The 25301-nt window shown below is 39.4% G+C and overlaps 1 protein-coding gene and 2 long non-coding RNA genes across 5 annotated transcripts; 2 read left to right on the forward strand and 1 right to left on the reverse strand.

Moving 5' to 3' along the window:
* Nucleotides 1–7037: 7037 nt before the first annotated feature.
* Nucleotides 7038–11716, reverse strand: LOC149101318 (uncharacterized). 2 transcript variants are annotated; one of them, XR_016203008.1, is made up of 3 exons: nt 8005–11704; nt 7857–7922; nt 7038–7499 (listed from the first exon to the last, which is right to left on the reverse strand). It is a non-coding gene; the product is annotated as an uncharacterized LOC149101318 (long non-coding RNA). The 2 variants fall into 2 exon arrangements; XR_016203007.1 differs by lacking the exon at nt 7038–7499 and having other exon boundaries at nt 7879–7922; nt 8005–11716.
* A 296-nt stretch (nt 11717–12012) lies between these two features.
* Nucleotides 12013–25227, forward strand: LOC110061696 (uncharacterized). Of its 2 annotated transcripts, none has more exons than XM_020768545.2 (5): nt 12013–12287; nt 17037–17354; nt 20076–20295; nt 20754–20884; nt 22037–25227. In XM_020768545.2, the coding sequence occupies exons 1-5, from the start codon at nt 12162–12164 to the stop codon at nt 22949–22951; spliced, it is 1710 nt and encodes a 569-aa protein (XP_020624204.1). In that variant the 5' UTR covers nt 12013–12161; the 3' UTR covers nt 22952–25227. The 2 variants fall into 2 exon arrangements, with proteins under 2 accessions (XP_020624204.1, XP_089132000.1); XM_089275874.1 differs by having other exon boundaries at nt 17037–17072.
* On the forward strand, nt 12294–14742 carry LOC149101319 (uncharacterized). Its single transcript, XR_016203009.1, has 2 exons — nt 12294–12968; nt 13761–14742. It is a non-coding gene; the product is annotated as an uncharacterized LOC149101319 (long non-coding RNA).
* Nucleotides 25228–25301: the final 74 nt, after the last annotated feature.

A 25301-nucleotide genomic window follows, 5' to 3' on the forward strand; every position in this document is an offset into this window, starting at 1 on the left:
TTCGACAGAAAAACTTGTTCATCGCTAGACGCCTTCAATCACGTCGTAGAAATCAAGAGCGGATAACTTTATTACTTTAGCAGAACTGAATTCTGACAAAAATCTATTTACCTCATATCAGGCAGTATATCGAACTTTACTATTTAGCGAAATCGCGCGCGAACTGATTCGTCATTGGAAAGAGCGTACACCTTTTCAAATAAGCACCAATTTAGAACTCTAGTGTCCCAAATGAGCACCATGCTGTTGTTTAACTTAATAGACACTGAATGGTGTTTCTTTTTGCGGCGCTTAAAGGGGGGGGGGGTGCATTTTCGAGTATGGTGTTTGTTGCAAGCATGACTCAGGATGATTACAACGAAATTATTGCTTGCAGCCTGTTATTAGGCTATCAACAAAACCAAATAAGGTTTGTGTCTGTCGGGACAGGGGCCCGTTTCTCGAAAGTCCCGGAAACTTTTCGGGCCCGGAAAACCATAGAAAAATCTCGAACCTTAGGATTACAGAGCTGTTTTATTCACATATTCTTTCTTAATATCCCTTCATACAAGAAGTTTCAGGCGTATACACTTCTCCGTTTTTAGATACAGATGAACTAAAAATGGCTTTAAGGGCTCGAAAAGTTTCCGGGGCTTTCGAGAAACGGGCCCCTGGATCATCCGTTGCCTGTGAGCAAAACGAGCGACAGTTAAGTACCGTTTGTTCATTACTGTAAATGACAGTAAACTGTTCTTTAGACTAGGAAGGTTTTTCTTTAAGTTTTTGCTACTCGTCCTTATCCTTAGTGGAATGTGATGATATTCAGTATATATCTTTGCGATCGCAAAGTATATAAATGCTAAAAGTATATACCATTTTGTGGGAGGCGTGGTGGCCTCATGGTTAGTGCGCTTATCTCCGGATCGAGCGGTCCGGGTTCGAGCCCTGACTGGGGACATCGTGTTGTGTTCTTGGGCAAGACACTTTACTCTCACAGTGCCTCTCTCCACCCAGGTGTATAAATGGGTACCGGCGAACTTAATGTTGGGTGTAACCCTGCGATGGACTAGCATCCCATCCAGGGGGGAGTAGAAATACTCCTAGTCGCTTTATGTTACAGAAACCAGGAAAACGTCCCAAAGATCACTTTGCAAGTAACATAATTGACGTATAAACTGCCTAAAATGATAAATGATTTATATTTGGACCAGACACATCAAACAGGAATTTGTACGTGCTGGTTTTGAGATGGGATGGAAACTGGGAAACCGCAAATCCAGAACGAGGAGGGAACCCAGAACAAACTGAATAAATTTGAATAGTCCCTCTATTCCTGGCTAACTTGAAAATCATTAATTGTAAATCTCGGGGACTCTGTGAGAGTACTTAGCCTCTGCCTAGATCCGATAAGCATGAATTCGGTTTTAGTCATATTTAGAGTGAGTTTGTTTGCTCTCAGCCAATTGTGAACATTTTCTAAATCTTGATTTAGGGGCAACTGAATATTGTCTGCGTTATCACCTGCGTAAGTAAGGTGGGTGTCATCAGCGTACAACCTCGGCTCAAAATTTGATAGAAAATTTGGAAGATGGTTGATGTGTAACTGAAATAGTAGTGGCCCTAGCTGACGAATTTTGTACCGTGAATAAATAAAGCTTGTCTCTATCTATTTCTTGGAAGCAGTTTCATCTGTCAGGCAATTATCTTTATACTCCTATCAGGTCATTAGCGTCGATGAACTGATTTACGAGTAGATTTAGTAGTTTCGGGTGGAAAGCGACTGGAGCCCAGGCTCGTTATATCGGTAACGAAGTTGAAGGCAAACTCTGTACAGTGGAGTCGTGTTAGTTACGATTCGCGAAGTATAGTGTCAGTCAATAAAACTTCTGTTCTTTTATTTTTCAACTGAGAGACAACATTTTGAGCTACAATGCACGTTACACTCCTTTCTCCCTTCTAACAGGAAAACGTCCTGTGATTCGCAACAGTTTGCTTTGTAGTCGCGCAATAGAAACACTTGATAAACATAGCGTCAGTCGAACGCAACTGCTCCAGTCAAGAGTTCAATAAATGTCTCGCTTCAATCTTATGTGGCGGCGACATTTGCCAGCCAATCAAGGCCCGTCAATGAACTAATTTTTGGCTAGTGACATGACTTAAGGTAATTCCTCTGAAATAAAAGTGACAATAGATTTTTGTTCAAACTTTGTCCACTGAATATTTGTCATATGATAACTTCAATTTTGAAATAAAAAAAGGGGGTGCCCATGCTCATTAAGGAGCAGTGAGGCATTGAAAATGCCCCATTTTGGCATTATTTAATGCTTATTATAAAACGCATTCCCAGTAATTGTAAAATCTTTGTGAGCCCAGACTCACAAACAAAACGCATTAAACTACAGTCAATACATTGTGTCGGACACAAATAAACATTTTAAGTTTGATTCAGACAGAAAGCTAAATCCTTGATTAAAAATTTGAACCAAATTTCTTGACGTGGTTACCAACTGCAAAATAGAAAAGACCAGTGTATCTGCTATTTTTCTTATTTATTCAATTTTCAGCAATAGAAATTAGATCAGTCTTTCCTCATGCGAAGCTTATGATTAGTTGATTACAATGACTGGAAAAAAAATTGGGGTGCCCATGCTTCTTGGTGAGCAAGAGCCATTTTTCAACTGAAAGAGCTCAATATCAAGGCAAATCCATCATGTTTTCAATATGCGCGTGCACGAGCGCGCGTTAATGACGCCATAAATTATGCGCAGTAAGGATGCGCAATGCAAATGTGAGGAATGACCTTAATCGATGTAAATAAAATGAAACTGGAAAAACCCCTATTTTAGTATGGAGGCAACACGGGCTCCAGCTACATTGTATTAGACCTACTCCACAAGAAGCTGCAGATATTTCAGAGCAGCAAATTCAAAAAGCAGCGATGGTTTACAAGTCTCTGTACCGGTTGGCTCCAGAATATCTTGGTTCTAAATTTGAAAGGCGAGAAACTGCATATAAACTGGGGGACTCTAAGAATAAACTCAATGTTCCATAACTGCGCTAACGGCGCCATTCTTTCTTGTGACGTAAGGGAAGCAGAGTCCCCTTCGGCAATTCAAACGCCCACTCAAAGAAGAACAGTAAGGCACGGCATTCGTGGAAAGTAGCTTTTTATTTAAATATTTTTCATTGTATTAGTGATCAGGCATTAGGTATTTTTAAAGCTGACGAATTTTTACCGTAGATACCGTAAACAAAGATAACAGAGGAAGTATTTTGAACAAAACAAATTTGTTCCCTGGCCGACGGGTACGGATTAATCTGTTTTCCGTGGTTTCTGTGGTCTAAAGATGACTCCCTTGTAATTGGTAATAACACAATAAGCAGTCCAAGCTCAGGTCGTGTCAAAGGCACATAACAGTCGATACTAGTTCTTTCAGGCTCCGTTTGACCGGGGGTGGGGGACTTCCTAGTGATAAGCTAATGGCGATGTGCCGCCGGATGGGGTTGTATTTTCACTGCTGGATTGACTATAATGGGGTTGCATTTTAAATAGAGTAACTAAAATGGGGCCGTACATTTTCGGGATTTTTGGGGTAAAAAAATTCTGGCAAGTAGGGATTTAAAATTGGGAAGATTCGCGGTGAAAAGTTGGTACAGTTCTACAGTCAGTTTAACAAATGTGTCACTCGATTTTCATAAACAGAAAGTGACTATAAAGTTGAGATCGCGAAAATTACATTTGCCCAAAAGTGACTATAAAAGACGAGGTCCATATTGACCACAAATTAGACGATAATAGGGTGGGGAATCTAAAAGGTATCTAGCAAAAATTAATTGAAGTACCCCCCGGGGCACATAGTCTCTTGAAAAGAAAGGAACGCGAGACGACTTGTGATTGGCGCGTCCTCCCCGATTCTCAACTAATTGCCCTTTGCAAGGCGAGCATACATTAGGGACTTTAGCAACAATGATGACGACGAGAACGTGGTAGACGACGTATATGACCGATCGAGGCCTGGGACGGGACCGTCGTCCACGGCGGGAAACATAAACACTAAAAGGGTCTTAAAATAACGACGACCCGGACGGCGACGGAAACGCGATGAAATCAGGGAAAAGCCAAAAGTCTCCTGCGCATGACTGGCGCGAAACATGTTGACGTTTGCCACTCGCCGCTGCCAAGCATAAACTCTCACGAAACAACAACAATTTCACACCGTGTGCAAGATCAGTTTGGCTTTGGCGCAATATATAATATTAACTGAGAACTCTCCAACAAATGAGCGGAGTTTAAAAGCTAAGTTTCCAGAGTGCGTTCTAAGTTTTGTATCTTCTTCACTGTCGACATTACTCGCGGCGAAAACAATGTAAAAGTTGCAGGCATTCTGTAGTTTTGTTAAGGTGTACCGCTGTCCATTAAAATACTGTATCGCGCCCCCCCCCCCCCCAAAAAAAAGTAGTTCCGTGGTGTCGATCTCCGTGGTGTTTCGTATTCACACCTCTGCAGCGCGTGCTATGGCTAGTGTGGCCTTAATAGTCTGCGTAGCAAGCGTTCCCGTACGAAGGGCTTTTCCGCATTCTGGCCGCGCGTAAATTGGAGCGTGAGCAAAAGTCGACGAAGCACGGGGTGGTGGGGCGAGAAAGGGAACTCCCTCGCCTCACTACCCCCTGCTTCGTCGATTTTTTGCTCTCGCTCCAATTTACGCGCGGCCAGAATGCGGAAAAGCGGTATATACTGCATGCTAGCCTGCATATAGAGCACTTTATGTTTATACCATATATGGTATATCCTAATATGGCAGAAAGATCAACTCACCTACACTTCCATACATTTGTATTCATTGACCTTCACCTTTATACATTCGCCTTCCCATTTATTCACTCTCCTTAACTTTTATTCACATGTATTCACTCACCTTCACTTGTTCGCACTTTCTTTCACTTGTATGCAGTCTCCTTCACTTGTATACACTCACCTTCACCTGTCCGCACTTTCCTTCACTTGTATGCACTCACCTTCACTTGTATACACTGTCCTTCACTTGTATGCACTCACCTTCACTTGTACGCACTTTCTTTCACTTGTATGCACTCTCCTTCACTTGTATGCACTCATCTACACCTGTACGCACTTTCCTTCACTTGTATGCACTCTCCTTCACTTGTATGCACTCACCTACACCTGTACGCACTTTCCTTCACTTGCATGCACTCACCTTCACTTGTATACACTCTCCTACACCTGTACGCACTTTCCTTCACTTGCATGCACTCACCTTCACTTGGATGCACTCACCTTCACTTGCATTCACTCACCTTCACTTGTATTCACTCGCCTTCACTTGTATGCACTCACCTTCAATTTTACGCACATTCCTTCGCTTGTACACACTCACCTTCACTTGTATACACTCTCCTTCGCGTGTTCACACTCACCTTCACTTGTATGCACTCACCTTCACTTGTACGCAATTTCCTTCACTTGTACGCACTCACCTTCACTTGTACGCACTCACCTTCACTTGTACGCACTCACCTTCACTTGTACGCACTCACCTTCACTTTTATGCACTCACCTTCACTTGGCTGTACTCACCTTCGCTTGTGCGCACTTATCTTCACTTGTACGCACTCATCTTCACATGTATGCACTCGCATTCACTTGTTTACACTCGCATTCACTAGTATGAACTCACCTTCACTTGTATGCACTCACCTTCACTTATTTATAATTCCCTTTGAGGTCAGCCACATTTTCATTATTGTTGCCCAGTTTGGGGTGGTATGAATAATCCATTAATTGAAAAACTTCACAAAATCGTGCTGCTAGGGTTATAACAAAATCTAGTTATAAAGTCAGTTTCTCTCCTCCTCTGGACTCACTTAGCTGGGAAAATTTGACAAAGCAGTTGAGTAGCTGGAGGGGAAGGGGGTGCTAGGTGCCCAGGGCTCCCTTTTCTTGTGGACTTTTTTCTCTTTTTAGTAAAAAGCCGTCTGGAAAAGCGTGTGTATTTCTTAAGAGATTCAGCATGAAATCTTGAAGTTGCGATAATGGGGGAAAACCTCCCTCCCTAGTGGCAGATTGGAAGCTATTCAAAGCTGTGGTGCCAGATACAGCTATTTTAATTAATGCTCTCGGATTTTAAAGCTTCAAGCTCACGCGACAAGACCGAAAGGTAATACGTGTAGCTCTACATCCTTTGTAGTTTGGCTATAATTTTGCAATTGTTTGTGCCACACGATGAGAGAAAACATAAATGAGCATTTGCCTCTTTCATGTTATCACTTTACAGGTGAGTCAAGTGAAGGTGAGTGCATACAAGTGAATGTTCGTGAATACCAGTGAATGTGACTAAACACATGTGAAGGTGAGTGAATACAAGTGTAGGTGAGTACATACAAGTGAAGGTGAGTGAATACAAGTGTAAGTGAGGGCATATAAGTGAAAGTAAGTGCATACAAGTGAAGGTGGGTGCATACACAAGTGAAGGTGAGCGCGCACTAGTGAAGGTGATCGAGTGAATACAAGTGAAGGTGAGTGAATACAAGTGAATGTGCGTGCATACAAGTGAAGGCGAGTGAATACAAGTGAAGGTGAGTGAATACTAGTGAAGGAAAGTGCATACAAAAGTAAAGGTAAGTGCACACAAGTGAAGGTGAGTGAATACAAGTGAAGTCGAGTGCATACAAGTGAAGGCGAGTGCATACAAGTAAAGGCGAGTGCATACAAGTGAAGGTGAGTGCGTACAAGAGAAGGTGAGTGAATACAAGTCAAGGTGAGTGCATTCAAGTGGAGGCGAGCGCATCGGCAAGTGAATGTGAGTGCATACAAGTGAAGGTGAGTGAATACAAGTGTAGGTGAGTGCGAAGTGAATGTGAGTGTGTTACATAATCAGCTCATGTAATTCTATTTATTCTGTCACCTTTCAGACATAGTCGTAATGCAGACAGGAGTACCCAACGACACTTTAACTGGAAATTTAATATGTGACTTCTCAAGCACTGATTCTGTGCTCCCACGTCAATTACCATTAATAAGCAACTTTCCTGGCAAAAAAATATCCGCTCTTCACTGCTAGCAAGATCGACTTTATTTCATAAAACTCCCAGCCAGACATAATGAAAATTTTGAATACCGAGCTAGAAAAATGGCAATTAGCCAAGTAGCCAGCCAGCAGTAAAGGGTAACATTGCAAATGCCAGCAAGGCAATTATAGGCGAAAAAATGTTCTGGCCAGCGTTTTGACTTAGATTAAAAACAAACGCATTGTTTAGGACCTTTATTCAACAGCCTATTGTCTGTTGACTATTATTAGAGATAAATTAGCAATATGTGGTTATTTTTGCCGCTATAAGCAAAATCTACACTTTGATATGTTATCACTTAAAAACAATACAACTTACCATTTATGTCTTAAGCGGATCGGACAAGGTGTCTCCCAGCACGTTGTTTTCCGATACTTCAGATGTCTTCCAGGTTCAGCATACGTGTGACAGTTTGGCAGTTTGCGTTCTGACATCTAAAACGATTCACACTTATGTTTAAAATAAGATCCCTCTAATCCTTTTAGACATTCAGATCAAACTTGCTTTCACCAAAGAAATGCCTGTTGCAAAATTACTTTTATATAACGCTGTAAGGGAAATGAACAAAAAATAATATTGAAGTCCTTTACTACTACATATCGGTTTACTTCTACATTGCTAGCCCAATAATGATTGTAATTTCAACAACAGCAACACACTTTATATGTTTACCCCGATTTAGTAGTTTACAATTATTTCTAATGATTTTTTTGAAAAATAAAGGGTTATGCCAGCTCCTTAAAACAACCAAAGGGAGCTGGTTTAGTGCTGATTAGTAACACCATGTTTACCTCAAAAGTATTGAAAAACGTGTTTTTCATTTTCTTTGGACAACTGTCTTCTCTGAGCTTCCCACTCTGGAATTGCGAGATAAAAGTGTATAAACCACATTAGAATCTTTATCATAAAATGAGTAAAAAAAATCTTGATAATTCATACCTTGAATGTTGGTGATCCATCTCAGTCCATGTCACTGATCCATGCCTTACCCAAGACTGCAAAGCACTGTCAAAACAACTTTCACAAAATTAATTTAACTTGAAAGCTAAACAACCAAAGACACACATTCTTAGAGGTAGTTTACCGTAAAAATTTCATAAATACCCATTGACGGGATGTTTAAAGCCGTTCACCGTAAAAGTTTCACACAGTTAAGGGCAAAGTTTCACAGCAAAGACCCCAGCATTGTTAGGATGTTATAGGCCGTTCACCGTAAAAGTTTCACACAGGTAAGTGCAAACATTCGCAGCAAAGACCCCGGCATTGTTGGGATGTTATAGGCCGTTCACCGTAAAAGTTTCACACAGTTAAGTGCAAACATTCGCAGCAAAGACCCCGGCATTGTTGGGATGTTATAGGCTGTTCACCGTAAAAGTTTCACACAGTTAAGTGCAAAGTTTCGTAGCAAAGACCCCGGCATTGTTGGGATGTTACAGGCCGTTCACCGTAAAAGTTTCACACAGTTAAGTGCAAACATTCGCAGCAAAGACCCCGGCATTGTTGGGATGTTACAGGCCGTTCACCGTAAAAGTTTCACACAGTTAAGTGCAAACATTCGCATCAAAGACCCCGGCATTGTTGGGATGTTACAGGCCGTTCACCGTAAAAGTTTCACACAGTTAAGTGCAAACATTCGCATCAAAGACCCCGGCATTGTTAGGATGTTACAGGCCGTTCACCGTAAAAGTTTCACACAGTTAAGTGCAAAGTTTCGCAGCAAAGACCCCGGCATTGTTGGGATGTTACAGGCCGTTCACCGTAAAAGTTTCACACAGTTAAGTGCAAACATTCGCAGCAAAGACCCCGGCATTGTTGGGATGTTACAGGCCGTTCACCGTAAAAGTTTCACACAGTTAAGTGCAAAGTTTCGCAGCAAAGACCCCGGCATTGTTGGGATGTTACAGGCCGTTCACCGTAAAAGTTTCACACAGTTAAGTGCAAAGTTTCGCAGCAAAGACCCCGGCATTGTTGGGATGTTATAGGCCGTTCACCGTAAAAGTTTCACACAGTTAAGTGCAAACATTCGCAGCAAAGACCCCGGCATTGTTCGGGATGTTATAGGTCGTTCACCGTAAAAGTTTCACACAGTTAAGTGCAAAGTTTCGCAGCAAAGACCCCGGCATTGTTGGAATGTTAAAGGCCGTTCACAGTAAAAGTATTGCTATTAACAGCATCATTACTCGTTAACTCGTTAACAAAATGTATCAATCAGATCAGTGTAATGTCATAAATATACACTGGACGATCAGCATAAAAGATTCACAAACTTAATCTCGTGATTTCATCAACAAATTTGCTCATCTTTTCTTGGGTACAAGTCCATGACATCGGGTAACGTTTGCAGCATCTTTAGCTGTGCTTCTTATAGTTCACGCAGTTAATTTTACACCTGAAAAATGATATGTTTTAGAAAATGTAACATACTGCACAATCCCTCTTATACCGGCGTCCTCCCCCCGTCCACACACACACACACATGCATCCAAATACCCACACAGCCACGGACACATAATAATATACAAAACTGGTGATACTATCGGGCCCCTCAATGTAAGATCTAGATCAAGAACTATGTTCACAAAAATAGCTCATTCATGAGAGAATTCAATGAAATGTCTTTGATTTTAACTGATGTTACATTGCTGAAAATTACATTCCCTGGGGCAAGTCAAAGAAGCAAGGATTTAACTGTTTAAGAAAAATAATTGTGGAATAATTTTTTACCGCTCATTTCGTCATCGAACTATAACCCAGAAGCGTGAATTCAGTGAATGGTGTGAACTGGTGCCACGCCTCTCCCCTATTTTTTCGTGTGCCATGTTTCGCGCTTTGCATTAGCTACATGAACTGAACCGCGCGATAATTGTTCCACCACAAAATCACTGTCTGTGCCATCATAAAAAGAAGGACAATAAGGCGAAATGTCTCTATTTCCGGTAACAACGCAGGCATACAAAATAACTTGTTCTCTAACAGAAACTGAATGTGCGAAAAACACGCGCGTTAACAAATGGGAACGCATAAGAAATTAAATTACACATTATTGTCCTGGCGCTATCGACACCGAAAGAACGAAATCTGGAATGACATGATTGCCTTCTGGTCTTTTCTGACCTTTGACATGGCAAGCCTTTGTATTCCCTTTTAAATCCCAAAGTACAGTACAATTAGCATTGAAATAGATCAATCAGGTGTGTTGGTCAACAGCTCTTTCAGGGCAAATATTCGGCGATACTAAAAGGCAGCAATAGGTAATCAGCCTTCAGTTATATAAAGAACACGATCGGACTTCAGTAAAGAAACCGATGGAAACAATACTTTCTTACACCGGGAAAAAATAATCATTTCAATATCTCGTCAGTTTGTCCAAGACGCGGCAAATGTGTTTCAATAGCTCATGTTTTAACGTTCGACGAGTTAAAAAGCGGTCATGATCGACTGCAGCACCGGGATCGGATGTTACTGGTCATTAAAATTACAGAATTGAAATTACACTTGGAAGTAGGATCACTGTGGATGAATGCACTGACAGTTTCGAAAACCCTTCCAAGTTCTGAGACATATTAGGCCTTTTCTTGCTTTCACTGTCTTCACTGAAGCCGGGCACTTTCCGTGGGGTTTGAAATACAATACAGTGGCGAATACAGTTTGAAAACCTGCGCCGGCTTTTCCCGCACACATTGCTTAAACATTATCACTGAATATTAAATATATAGCCTGATTCAGCTAGTTCAACTCCAAAGTAGTTCTTACCTGAAACTTTGAATTTATCAGTGGAGTCCTCAGAGTTCTCTGGCTGCCAAACCCTCAAACAACTGGTCGGCAAAATCTGATCGCGCTTGAAACCGACCGTTGGACACAAAATTATACGGGAACAATGTTTTAGTTACAAAATATTACGAGGTTACCCGAGTCTCACCGGGCCTCAGGCAAAAATGTGAAAAGACTGCACGAACCAACAAACGTCATCACCAGATACCAGTTGTCTCAAGGTAGAACATGAAAGCAGAACAGACGATGATTTTCCGCGACCGGATCAACGGTGGTGAAACATGCAACTGAACGTGGGAAAAAGGAGCGTCAAGGGAAAAGAAACCGATCTAATTTCACACTATAAATGACAGCAGAACAGACTTCTATTGTTTGCTGGTAAATAAAACTTTAATAAACAACTAACATTATATTGTAAGCATGTTTTCAAACAAAAGGTCAAGCAGTCAGAGAGTGTCAAGTGACACACTTCAGTCAGTGATCGCATCCGGAATGTAATTTCCAGCCAGAACTGATTAGTAAAACCACAATGTAAGTTATTTCAACACCAAAAAAAGTTTTCCAGCTAGCTAGCTCTCGATAAGCTAAATTCTCAGCAAGATTCTGTTTCATGCTAAAATTCCCAGCCAGCTCAACTTTAGTCTGCAGAGCGGATATTTTGCGGAGCGGATCCGACGGGTACTCCTGTGCAGAGTGTTTGACAATTAGTATGCATTGTCCCGCAAGCCCAAATATATGCAGAGACGCTTCTGGAACTTTCTAAAATTTACATAAGTATAAAAACTTGTAGGTTTAGCTCGACATTTCATTCATTATTAGTGTGTGTGTTCAAGCAATAAAACTTTTGCCAACCGGAGTAGTTAACAGAGTGCATATACGAGTGAAGGTGAGTGAATACAAGAGAAGGTGAGTGCATACAAGTAAATGTGAGTGCGTACAAATGAAGGTGAGTGCATACCAGTGAACATGGCTGAAACGAAGTGAAGGAAATTGCGTACAAGTGAAGGTGAGTGCGTATAAGTGAAGGTGAATGCATTAAGGTAAATGTCAATGAATACAAATGTATGGAAGTGTGAGTTGATCTTTTTGCCATATTAGGATATACCATATATGGTATAAACATTAAGTGCCCTATATGCATGCATGAAGTTCTTGCCAATCTCGTTCCCAGAGTCATCGTTCCCCTTGACCAGCGGTCGGAAAACTAGAGCTCTGGTTGTTGCGGGGGAAGACCGGGGGAAGGAGAAAGCCCCGGAAGACTGTGGGAACGGGATTGAGTTCTTGCCGGAAAAGCTCTTCGTACAGGAACGCTTGCTACGCAGGCTATGGCCTTAAAAGAAGACAAGTCTCTGGTAGTACACAATGCCTACCGCTATCCTGAGCTAACCACTTTTGGCCCAGAAATAACCCTGAAAGTGCCGAAGCTTGACTGCCTTATTTCAGTGATAGCGGTAAGTTTCATACGTAGGCTACTCGCCTAAGCTGGCAACTCGCTTTAGGCATGTTTATGAGCAAAAAGATGGACAACTTTCTTGCCGATTCGGTAGAGGAGAAGGTAGTATAGATAACTACAACGCGAAAGGAATTTTAAAACTTGAAACGAAGATGAATGTCTTAGTTAAGGCACACGAACGTCTCGACGAAGCTCGCTCAGCCAAACTGTCAACGCAGTCACGGTATCTGTCATGCATGAGAGCTAACGTTGATGTGTTATTATTATTGTGGCACACGCATGGTATGGACGTGCACGCCAGTTGACACAGGCGCGCTTTACGAAAAAACAAATGGTGACCTTTCCCGATCGATCCGAAGGAATCGTTAAAGTTTCCACGTAACCAAAGGAGTACGTCGCCTGCAACGATGTCATTCACGATCGTAATCATCGTCCTTTGTTGTAGCAGCGGAGAAGGTGGGAAGAAACGTTTAGAACTCTGAGAATCAACCAGCTAATACAACAATTACTTTGTCGCTGACCATACCCCAAGAAATCATAAAATTAACTTCGAATCGGCAGTGGGTTTTAAGAAACGTTTGTCTTCCTTTATGAAAAGCTCAAAAGGAAACTTAGAGCCAGGTGAAAAGACGAAGAAATATCACTCTTGCTAAGCAAATGTGGCACTGGAAATGCGAAGGTGAGTGTGTTTTTCTCTCTCTGAAAGATCAAGGAGATCAGATTCTAGCAGTCCAAAATGTATTGATATTAAATTGCCAAAATGAGTCAAAGGTTCGTGTTATAATACTCTGCTACGTACCTGGATGATGTAGCAAATGGTCTGAACATGAAGTTTGGTTTGTTTCTTCCACACATTGTTATGTATGTATCTTTTACTATCTGTTAAGAAGCTTCTGCTGTTATAGATATATATAATATCTTTTTTTTTTTAGCTCCCCTCTCTTTATTATTGAGACCCCCCTATAGTCTCCCCCCAAAAAACACGAACAAACCTTTTGTGGTCAGGCAAGAGTTTAGTTTGCTTTAGAGCCTTCACCCAAATTTTTTTTTTTTTTTTATAATTTACTTGTGGAAATGATGTGTAAAGGAAAATAACCATAGATAACCATAGCTGAAATTTGCGGCCCTTTCCTCTCTCCCCACTTTAGTTAGGAAGCAACTGCAACTAGCAAAACTTTATTCCGTCACAATAACATTAATCAGTCAATAACAATAATTTATCATCCATGCAAATAACTGTGAACAAATATAAGAGACATTTATTTATACATGTATAACTGATAACGAATCATCAGGACTAGTGGGTTTCCAAATGTAATGTGGGAATTATCTCTACTAAAAACAAATCAAACATTAAAGGTGTACAGAGTTACATTAATATCCCCATAAGAAAAATGTCATAATCTGTTTGTTAGCCTTTGAAAGATAATTTATTTCCTGCCATTATTTACTATTCTTTGTTAATTTTCAGACCATAATAGTGCTACATAAATTCCTCAAAGGATGACCATTTATGGATAATTCAAATAGGAATGTTGCTCTTGCAGTTCAATAAATAATACTGAAAAAAAAGGAGATGGAGAAAGAACCATTGTTGATAGTAAAGCTATGTGGCTGATGTTCTGATCAACCACAAGACGTAGAAAGTATACATTGAGATTTGTTGTTGCACACGGTTGTATAACAGGCTGAAGAGCCTTATTACCATGAAGTAACATGAATTGTAAAAGAGCAATGACATTGCATTGTTTCCCATTCATTTTGTTCATGCAGTTTCCTAAAAAAAAATTCTTCCTTAATGTACATTGAGGCACACCAATACGAATCACTCTCTTCACATCAGGAACCTCTACATGTATACCAATGCCAGATACTAATGTTATAGTTACATCATTTTAGCTGTATTATATTTTTGGTAACACCATGTACTCATATGGGAATACTGAAATAAATTGGTGTTGTTGTTGTTGTTGAAAGCACCCAAAAGATTAAGCTTTATATAAGCTGGTTGAAAGGTATAAAATGAACAAAAACAATTACATCGACAAAAGCAGTGGGGGATGGGGGACAAAATGGTGGAATAGCCCTATATCTAGTTTTGTAATGTCTACAGGCTTTTCTCAAGCCTGAATGTACAAAAATCACCATTAGATGTTCCAGATAAGCTAATTAAAATTGCTGCAGAGCCATTATGGAAGCCCCCAGCACACATATATAACCACTCGATAACAACTGGCATAGGACCTTTATTTTTTTCTTGACGTTTTTCTTAACAAGGTAGTAACCACTTCAAAAGGCCAATTGCTACCCTATACCCTGGTTACCACACACATATTTTTTTTATTCTTTCCATAACCATATGCAAAATAGATTTCTCTTCTCATATTTATTTAATTATAATACTGATGTAAATTAATTCTGTAAATAATGCACAATAAAAGTTGATCGAGTGATTTAATTTGACAGTTTAATGATCTGTTGATTGTGTAAGACCCTTTTTTGTAAAAAAAAAAATAGAACAGAATGGGGTTACTTGAAAAAATGAGGACATGAAAGATCATATGAAAGTGAGCACCTTTATTACATTCCTTGCAAGGAAACATGAGCAAAATTCCAATACAACAAAACTTTCCTGAGTTCAACAGATTTTTATTCTGCTGCAGCTTACAAACCTATGTAAATAACCAGGAAGTAAATAGTTCTTACCATTAAAAAAATTTTCCCTTCATCTATCAGCAAGGCTTATATTTAAATCCTCTGGTCAGTGATGCAATTTCCACGGCTGATTTCCACAAACGCTTCCGTGTGTCCATAAACAAATTTTACCGTGTCATCGATAGACGTAATACATGCCATATCCTGATTACGTTGCTTGAAAGCTTTCACAACCGCACCTCGCTCTTTAAACTTCTCCTTTTTATCGAATATGAAGAGAAGCAACAACAAGAACACAGCTATTGATTCCTGAATTTTTCTAGACAGTCCACCACAAAATGCACCGCGAAACCCGTTGGTAAAATATTACACAAGCTGGCAATCGTGTTTGAAGCAGCGACGGCATTTAAGGCCGCTTTCTACTCTCTTTTTAACTCTAAATCACCTAACTTCAGCGAAGTGAAAACACATGTCAGCGTTCCGATCTGTTTACATCTGAAGATTACTCTCTATTCCTCTCTCCCCTCCCTCAGGATTAGTTTCTGAGCATGAGCAGATATGCAGGCCAAAATTACGCATGCGTTACTGGATGTCCGTGATTTACGGACATCCGGTAACGGCTGCTACCAGAGCCCTCCGTTTCTCCGACCACGTGACCAAAAGAAACGGAGGGTCTGGGGACGAGAATGCGTGGCCCCGAGAACACGGCTATGGGTGTAATCAATAGAAAGACATCACGATGTAGATCAAGCTGTGGTAAGGGTAGGCAATCGAATCTAAAGAATTCGAGCGATTTCAATTCGCGGGTGCCATGCGCCAAACAGTTTCCGAGGTTTCCCAGCAGAGCTGAAAAATGACTGCACATGCTCATTCGCGCGCGCCGAGAAACTGGGAAAGACAACATAAAACCATAGCAATGTATACGTAAAATGGCAGCATTTTTGAAAAATTTAAGAGCGTTGAGAGTTTTCGCTTGGGCTAAGGAGTAAGTAAAAACGTTAAGCTTGAAACTTTCCTTTAAGACCGGTCAATATTAGTTCTAAAACATATCTCCTGAACACCACACTTCCATCCTTGAACACTCATCAAAATTTTGCAAGCTTGTGCACAATCTTACATAGTGAATGTGTCCGCGCTAAATGACGAGGGCCTAGCTCCCAAGGAACAACAACAATCTTTATTTTATGCCCAGAAAATGATCATATACATGATCATATACATGTATTTCAAGGGAGCAAGGGGATAGTTTTAGGATGAATTTGGGGAAGCAATTTGAATAAGGCCATCTGTACTATCAATGGGAACTTAAGACGAAAAATTTAAGGGAACAATGGCATTTAATAGTAGTGGGGAATAGAGCAGAAAATACAAAATCAGAACATGCAGCCTGGGGGGTACTGCCTTGTATGGGCTATATAGGTATGTGCAGCCCTAAAGGAGAGTGTTTTCAGCCATTTTGATCATAAATAGGGTATCGATTTTAGCCATTTTGCTCATGAATTGAACTAGATATGTTTTTAGAAAAGGCTACTTTTTCAGGTCACAAATGGGGTAGGGAAAATCACAGATCTTGGTCATAAATAGGATAAGGGTTTAAGGAAGCGGGCCGCACACACCCACCCAATTTTTCTGGGAGTAACCCCTGCAGGACATGTATCCCTCCTTGGAGGCCCTCTATCATTAATAAGTTAACCATGCAATATTATTAGCCTCAGTGTACAGCCTCCCCCTCCCCTTGAAAAAAATCGGGGAGGGGGTGGCTGTACACAGGCTAAATATTAGTAGCAAAATAACACACCTACACTGGTTGTCCTTCTCCAATAAGGAAATAATTGAATTCAAACACTTCTGTAGACTTGCAGAATAGAACTCTGCCTTGCCCAATTTCACCAGGCCCTAATATAATGTATCCAAGAATTTCCACATTGGACAGAATGTATGGTCCCAATTACATCAAACACAAAAAGTACAAATCTAAAACTTGCACACATTAGCAGTGGGGAAATAAAGGCACTAAATTTTGGTTTGTTGACACTGGATGTATCTTGCATTGCTTTAAGCTTGGGATTTTCTGCCTCCCATTTTTCTTTAGGATGCTGACAGAGTTCCATCATTCTACTACTGGATTGTGAGTGGTCTGCAAACAGCTAGTTACTGTACTACTGCTTTAAATGTGTTGGAAGGTGGTGACTGTATTACTTCAATAAATGGAACAAGTACTGTTGACAAAGACAAAACCTTTTTTGAGAGAATGAAACATCATAAATGCAGTCATAATGATGTGCTGATTCTTAAAATAAGAAAGCCAGTAGAACACCAAGAATATAATCTCTGGGATCTAACGCCAGTGAAGCCTGACATTAAAGAAGGACTCAAGAACCTGCCTTTTAGTCTTCACATCTTTTACCCGGTAATTAAAATATTAGAGCTGATTGTAGTTTTTGGGGTCCACTGCGCCTTGTGTTAATTTTCTGGTCAGTACAAAATGCAGACTACAGGCCAGGTAGAAATGCAGACTCATGAGAATTAAGAAATATGTTATAACATGTTATATGTAATTTTATAACTTACTACACACAACACAATCGCTTTTAAACAGTCATCTTCGATTGTTGTTTTTGTCTAGTAAGAGATAATATGACATGTCAATTTATAAATTATCAAATGTTTTTTTGACTGACTCTAGTAGAAAAACACAGATAATTCATTAAATTGTGTAAATGTACCAAGGACTTTTGTCCACGATTGTCTGATTTTCACATCTTGTGGGAAAATGCACAATTAGGATGTTTTTTAGCCTTAAGTGCATTTCTAAGAGCTTTTACACGGCTTTTCCTTATTTTTCAATGATTTTGGACCCACCGGGAAACATGTTGACCTCAAACAATACAGAAACTTTTGTATGTGATGGCAGTGACAACGGCGCCGCTTGATTTGGATACGTAACGAATGGTTTACATTGTAATGTACAGTTGTGCAGATACTTCAAGTATTTAAATGGCGAATTTGGTATTTAAGTCAATCTTAGTGATCACCTTAACAGTTATTACAGCGTGTATCAGTGTGTACAAAGATACTGAGGCATTATCCTCTTTGGGTAGTGATGTCAGCATTTACTAGTCATCGCAAAGTACTCAGCGGCAAAGAAAGACAGTGTTAATTCAATTTCCTCAAAGTATCAACTAAGAAAACCAGTGAAAACATTTTTAAACACGAGATTTATGGTACTTTTTCGAAATTATTTCACAGAAGTCACATCACAGCATGCTGGCAGTGAATACAACAGTACTCACTTGATGCAGTGTGGAAGAGTTGACTTTAAAACAATTCTTAACAATGAAAACTGAGTACCGTGTTTGCAGAGCTCAAAATTAAGCTTTTCCCAACAATAAAGGTGTAAAAAGATCAACTGCCAAATACATTTCACTTAAACATGTCTTAAATGTGAACTTTTGGAAATGAGTAGGCAGATTTTAAGGTTTTAAAGTGAGTACCGTTGCTGAGTACTGCTGAGTTATGCCTATAACAAGTGATCAACTCATTGTGCATAACATTAAGAAATGTCACACAATATTATTTCATAAACAAAGAAAGGGAAATGACTTCCAATGGCTGGAAACAACTTTCTAATATTTGGTTCGGTATCCTGTGGACGAAATTATAGTTTGCGATGCCGCTCACTGCAGATGAGTTCAAGATTTGACATTTGTGCGCGATTCCCTGGGGGGGGGGGGGGAACTTTCTGTTTTCTTTCTTAAAAAACAAGACTTTCGCTTGTTCTTGTTGTATGCATCATGGTCTATAATGCCCGTTGCTGCCTTCAGCGTTAACCATGTTTGTCCTTTCAGATGCCGCTTGCGCGAGTCTGAGATATGATAGAACAAATTCTGATTTACACCTCTAGAAAAAACACATTTAGAATGTGAAAAACCACTGAAAAGTGACATTTTATTTCTCAACTGAAATTCAGACAATCAAGGACAAAAGTCTTGGGACAAATTTGCACTTTTGGCACTTATGTGCACACGCCAGACGGAATACAACTTCACCTACCTAACCTTGCCCCCCCCCCCCCCCCCCGCCCTTACAATGTTGAAAACAGTACTACCTGTGATTTCTTCTGATTTTTAACATTATATTGGGTGGAGTGGGGGGGGAACAGTAACATGTTTTTAAAAGGAAATCAGCACTTTTTTTCAAACTTCAGTAGTAGAACACAGATAATTCATTTAATTACGCAAGTGTCCCAAGGACTTTTGTCGATGATTGTACATGTAGTCTGCAGTCTGCATTTTGTACCTGGTCTTTATTTTGTACCGGTCTGCAGTTTGCAGTCTGCAGTCTGCATTTTGTATTCACTATGTTTATTCATGTGCATTTGACAAGTTCTGACTATTTGGGGAACTTGAATGGCTGTTACACCCCTGGGTAGGGCATTTGCATGGTAATCCTGAATCATTTTTCTCTAAATTATTTCATATTAAGCCAAATGTAGTAATAACCTTCATTCTATTCAATAAGTTAAATTAGATCAGACCAGTTTTCTGAAAAATAAATAGTCACAGGAAACATTTAATGGACTCGATTAAACCAGTTTTTGTGAATTTTATCCTGACTTGAGAACATGCCACAAGAAATGTGTACACTATGAAGAATCAATGTTATTAGAATCGATTAGAAATTGTATGCCTTTGTTATTATGAAGTGTTAGGTTTCTTCTGGTCAGTACTGTACTTTCCTTAATTATGTTGCGATACTGAGTGCATTTAGTTTGTCTAAATATTTCAAGTTTTGATTTTTCATCACAAAATGTTGACCTAATTCCCTTAAATTATTATATTGTAATGAATTTTGAGACATGGAAATAAGCTGATCGGTCTCAAGGGCACATATATATAAATTTTATCTATAATTTTGCAACAAATTGCAACATTTAATGATAGTATCCAACTGGGAAAGTCTAAAACATTTCATTTCTGCACCTGATTTGGGACTTGAATATATCAAATGCCGTGATATGTCAAATGCCTTGATATGTCAAATGCTTACAATTCAGCTGGTTCCTGAGAGATAAAATTTTTAAAACTATTTTGCAGTTACTGAAGAGAAGTATGTGTTCCATATCCTTTAGGATTTAAATGACAGCAGCAAAACATATGCACTGGTTGACAAGATTAACTTGCAACAAAGGAAAGACCTGAAGGGTCTAAAACGAGGAGATAAAGTTACTGAAATCAATGGGCACATACTTCAAAATAAGACGCCAGAAGAGCTCCAACATATTGTTCACCGGCTTCATCCACAAGAGCAGATCACACTAACCTTTGAAAGAAGGAAATGGAGGCAGAATGGTGTGTTGCCACATAATGGGTGTTTACAGTAGACACAATCATGCATTGAATGACATTAATAGCTTACGGCATGGCAAATATGTGTTGTGGGGGTATAATAGCAATGTAGTTTAAGTTCCTGATACAACATTTGTCCTGCCTTTGATGTCATGCAAATAATATTAACTACAGCATTAAGCAGGCAAATTGACGTAGCCAGACTTGTACCACACGTTATGTGCTTATACATGATGCTGTTTATGGTCACTTCAGTGGCAGGATATCAGTTTCTTATTGTGAAGAGCTGGCTGTCACTGTTATTGAAGCAGGATTTAAATTAATTGCTATTTCCTGGGTGGAAACTGCTGGCATATAAATAAATAAATAATTGGGGTGAAACCAAACTATGCACCACCCATACAGCAATGTAATGCAAATTGATGAAAATTTTGTATGTTTTTCTGTTATCTGTTTTTTAGGACATCTCACCAGATATGCCATTGAGTCACCGGCATGTCTGGCATGGAGACGACTTCAAGTTGAGTTGAGGGCAATTAAGAGCAAATCAAAGATCAATCCTGGTCAAAGCTTTTTGTTTTTATTTATTGAGGTAATTAAATGAATAAATCTTCTTGAAGTGCTACTATGCTGGCAATATTCACATCTTTCCAACTTGAGCCATTTTAAAACATAGACAAGTAATCCATACTGGTGTGTAATGCCTGTAGAACTATTTCCCTAACAAGTTTCAATGGTTTCTGCTGCAAATTACCTGAGATAGCACTATTTGTATACTTGATAGAAAAATGGGTTGAGTGCATGATGTCATCAGTCCTCTCATTTGCATATGTTACACAACTTAAATAACCCTGGAACTAATGCAGATATTTGCAAATGGTAAACAACACCTTTAAAACTGAAACTTCTAGGGATCAAACTTTGATCATAGAGGAGCCAAGCATATTACCAGGACAATTCTACGGGTCTCTGAATTCTCTTGCTCCACCCAAACCATTCCTTTATAACCTTCCATCAAAGTGACAGTTTCAGGTGCTTGAAATTTCACATTCTAGTCCATGCATTTGGCTCTCACGAAATTTTAGAGCTAGTATTGGCCCGTACTGGGGAATCATAAGCCAGAAGTTATCTCTAAATACAGCTGTCTCAAGAACTAAGCCTAGGACCTAAGATCTTAAAGACCTAAGACCCTCTCAGAAACTCTAAAACTAAGACCTAAGACCCCTTTAAAATCCCAAAAATTAAGACCTAAGACCTGGAGATTAAGAGGGTGTCTTTGATCTTAGATCTTTGGTCTTAGTTTTTGAGACAACCCTCTAAATGCCCCGGGGGATTCCTATATTAAAGGACAACGGGATCCACGGCAGGAGCTTTTTGCAGTACCTTTTAGGGTATTGAGCTGAAAAAATATTACAGGAGATAATGTGTTGTTTTAGAATCGGAACCCTTTATGGATGAAAAGAATTTCAAGCCACACTCACAAAACAGGATCTTGGTACCTCTTAGGGGAACCTTCTTTTTAAAATTTCCGATGAGCATCCCTGTCCTTTTTATATGGGAGTCTCCCCTCCGCCCCCCTCCCTCCCTTACTAAATACACTCCGATCATCATCATTGTCATGATGTCACCACTGTTCCCTCAACTGGGCTTGAAGTACATAACAGGCCTTTGGATCCAGAGTTCAGCACATTAGACTGCCAACCATCCATCAATAATTTATATCAACTCAAATATTTTTGTCCAGAATCAGCTTGAACAACCCTGCGCAATTATCACACACATTTTTGCTGGTCAGACACCTGCTGCAATGTGCCAATACCTCAACCCAGGATGCAAAATAACAGCAATTAATGGAGAGTCAGTTAAAGGTCTCAGTTACCATGAGATGATTACCAAGCTAGAAAGAGCTAAAACATCAGTGGTGTTATCAATAGAGGAACCCACAGGTTTTCTGCTTGAAGGAAGTTCTCCTCCTTCCAGAAACACATGGCCATCAGAGACAGAACATGGATGTCTACATAAATCCCATAGTGATAGACAGATTCGCTATGCTTACAGTTCTGAAGCAGACAACAACTTGCAAAGAACTGATTTAACTTGTAAACAAAAGCAACAGTCCACAAGCGATGTTGTCTGTGATGCCAAACCCATGTTTCTGTCTGAATCCGGGTCCATGCCCCCAGCATCGGATTACAACACAGGATTCATTGATGGAGCAAGCAGTAGCCCTGGCTGCCGAAGCGTACAGAAACCAGGCAGTCCAAATCTTGTGCCCTCAGTGCCACATGATCATGAAACAGCAACGGACCAAGACATGCCTGTTTCCCAGGACTGTTTGCCAAATACTACACCTGACAAACTAAAACTAACTATTGATCATATTCCAAGGAAAATTTTCCATTTGCTTTGCACAAAGCTGGATACCCTAAGCTGTCTCTACAATGACTACCGTCTTTTGGCTGATGAGCTTAAATTTCCTCCGCAGGAGATTTCCATCCTCAGTAGTAGTAAAGAACCTACCTGTGAACTCTTAAATACATGGCTCAAACGAAAGGGTAGTGAGGCCACTGTCAAGGTGTTGCTGGGTGCCTTCCAAGAAATGAAGCGGCAGGACTTATGGCAGTTATTGCAAAACTGGGTAGAAGACTGCTCTAATTAAAGGTTAGTGCTTTGTGAAGCAACAAGGCAATGTAAGGGAGATCTTGCATGTAGAAAAACGTTGTGAGAAAGATGTTTAGTAGCTAAAATACGTTAAATTACATGTTCTGCAGTGACTATAGTGAGAGGAGTGTGATATAAAAGAGGAGCTTTTTATGGAATAGTAATTATTCATTAGCAATCTCTGAGCCTAGAAAAGTAATACTAGTTTGGGCAAGTTGTGACTTAAAAAAAATTGAACTATTTTTTTGGAGGTCTTTAAGAGAACGAACTGTACTTGAGTAAACTTCAAAGATGAAAATAAAAATTGGTCAAAGTACCAGTATATACATACCAGTATATTAATAAATATAACTGGATCATATTTTAGGTTATAACAAACAATGGAATGGTTACATGTATTAATCTTTAAATATTATGAATAGGCTGTAATTATTTTTTCATTATAATTTTTTTATCATCAGTTTTTATTCAACTGCAAAGAAAATAGAAACTGTTTGTTGTCAATTAGTAAACACCGTGTATTATTGTTATCTTTTTCGCAAAGTGGCATTATTTTTCCCAAAAAAACAATAAATACGTTGTGAGTAGTACTAGCTGTATAGTATATATTGTTTGTCTTCTAATTAACAATTAGATTATAAGATCAAGATTTCTATAAGGTGATAGGTGATAAGGTCGTGGACCTCAGCAACTATCACCTCATAGATATCGAGAGCGAATAATATAATTGTTTTAGAAGAATTGTAACAAATAACAATTTCAAATCGTTCAAATCAAATAACAATTTGTTCATTCTTTCTCAGCGTAGCATTTAACTTCACGCTCTAGAAAAAATAACGCGGATTGCATTGGTTTTTGAAACTTGCAGTTGTGCATGCATGTTCATTAGTTCATTGACAAATGTCACATAATGGTCAGTTTCCTTTCTCGCATGTTCTTGAGAATTTCATCATTCAGTAATATTTCTAAAATATCCTCCACAAAACATTAGCGAAACAAAAAAACATCGCCAACACTGCAATTATATGTAGACGACCTGCAGCCACTGCACTCCAATAAACAATGAAATACAAGTAGCTTAGCCAATCACATTGCATTAGTATACTAGTAGTCAAGATCCTACTATGAAATATTTATTTTTATATAAGCTGGCGTTTTTCCCGCCACAGCGTGCCCATTCATTGGCTTGTTTATGGTCACATGGCATCTAACAATGAAACTGTTTACCGCCAAATGCCATGAGCGGGCAACATTGCGAAAACTATGATGGCAAATGGGAAACAGTTCACTGTTACCCGCGAAATGTTGACCGCTGTTGCACGTGATCAGATTGTGCATTTGAAGGTGGCCTGATGTTGTCGCTGGAGTGTCCGCGCGCTTTTTTTAACATTTGCTCTTGTTTTGTTTTGCTACATAACAAATCACTTAATGACTGGCCACTTGGGAAACAGTGAATTTTGTTTCCCTCGAATCTCAATGTTCCCTCGACTTCGCCTCGGGAAACAAACTTCACTGTTCCCCTCGGGACCAGTCATTAGGTGTTTAGGGCGGTTTTTAACTGGTTGTTGTAAAACCAAAACCAAAACCTAAGTAATTGTCTAATTACTTTCTACACTCAACTGAAAACCGCTCTAATGTTGGCTTATTTATACAAAAAAAGAACACCATACAATGTAGTGCATTATAGAGCAGCATATTGTAACAAATTTATATGTAAAGTAGACAGAGTATTGTCAGTGCAAGGTAGAATAAGAATAGTGCCTTATTGTACGTGTATGTAGAGCAAAAAATCTATTTTTATAGCATATAAATATTACTAATCGTACAGAAAGTAGAGAGTATTGTATCTTATTGTAAGTAAGTATTATAGCGTACTTGTAAGTAGAGTTAACTTTGTATTTTTATTTTTTGTACGTAGCGTAAGTATTGCTAGTATCGTAATTTTGAAAGTAGAGCAAGTATTGTAATGTAAATGATGTAAGTATTGCTCTGAAAGTAATCTAGTTATTTTTTGGAAGTAGCATATTGTAGGGAAAGTAGAAAATTGAGAAAGTAGAGTGCTGTATGGTAAGTAATGCGATGTGTTTTCCAAATTAAAAAAAGGAAACACGCTGTAAGAAAGCACACGTAGGCGGGTGCACTAAAAGCTTTCCTTCTGTAACTCAACATATAGAAACAGGTAACTTAAATTGGAGTTGTTGCTGTAATTCATGATGGTGCAAGCAAGGGGACTTTAAATTTTGATTATCAAAATAAACAAGTGAACTTGAAAAATTAGTGGAAAACACTCACCTGGGGCTTACGTTCCCACACTCGCGGCATTCCTCAGTCTTCCATCCACTTGTTTT

Source organism: Orbicella faveolata, unplaced genomic scaffold (genome assembly GCF_042242905.1).
Source record: "Orbicella faveolata isolate gen_17 unplaced genomic scaffold, um_ofav_v1 contig_4, whole genome shotgun sequence".
Taxonomy (NCBI): Eukaryota; Metazoa; Cnidaria; class Anthozoa; order Scleractinia; family Merulinidae; genus Orbicella; species Orbicella faveolata.

What these genes read in the sequence shown, in the direction of transcription:
- LOC110061696 (XM_020768545.2), top strand. Translation starts at nt 12,162, where the DNA reads ATGGCCTTAAAAGAAGACAAGTCTCTGGTAGTACACAATGCCTACCGC. An exon ending in GTCTTCACATCTTTTACCCG is followed by an intron (nt 17,355 to 20,075) that starts GTAATTAAAATA and finishes CATATCCTTTAG; the next exon opens with GATTTAAATGACAGCAGCAA. An exon ending in TTTTGTTTTTATTTATTGAG is followed by an intron (nt 20,885 to 22,036) that starts GTAATTAAATGA and finishes ATTTTTGTCCAG; the next exon opens with AATCAGCTTGAACAACCCTG.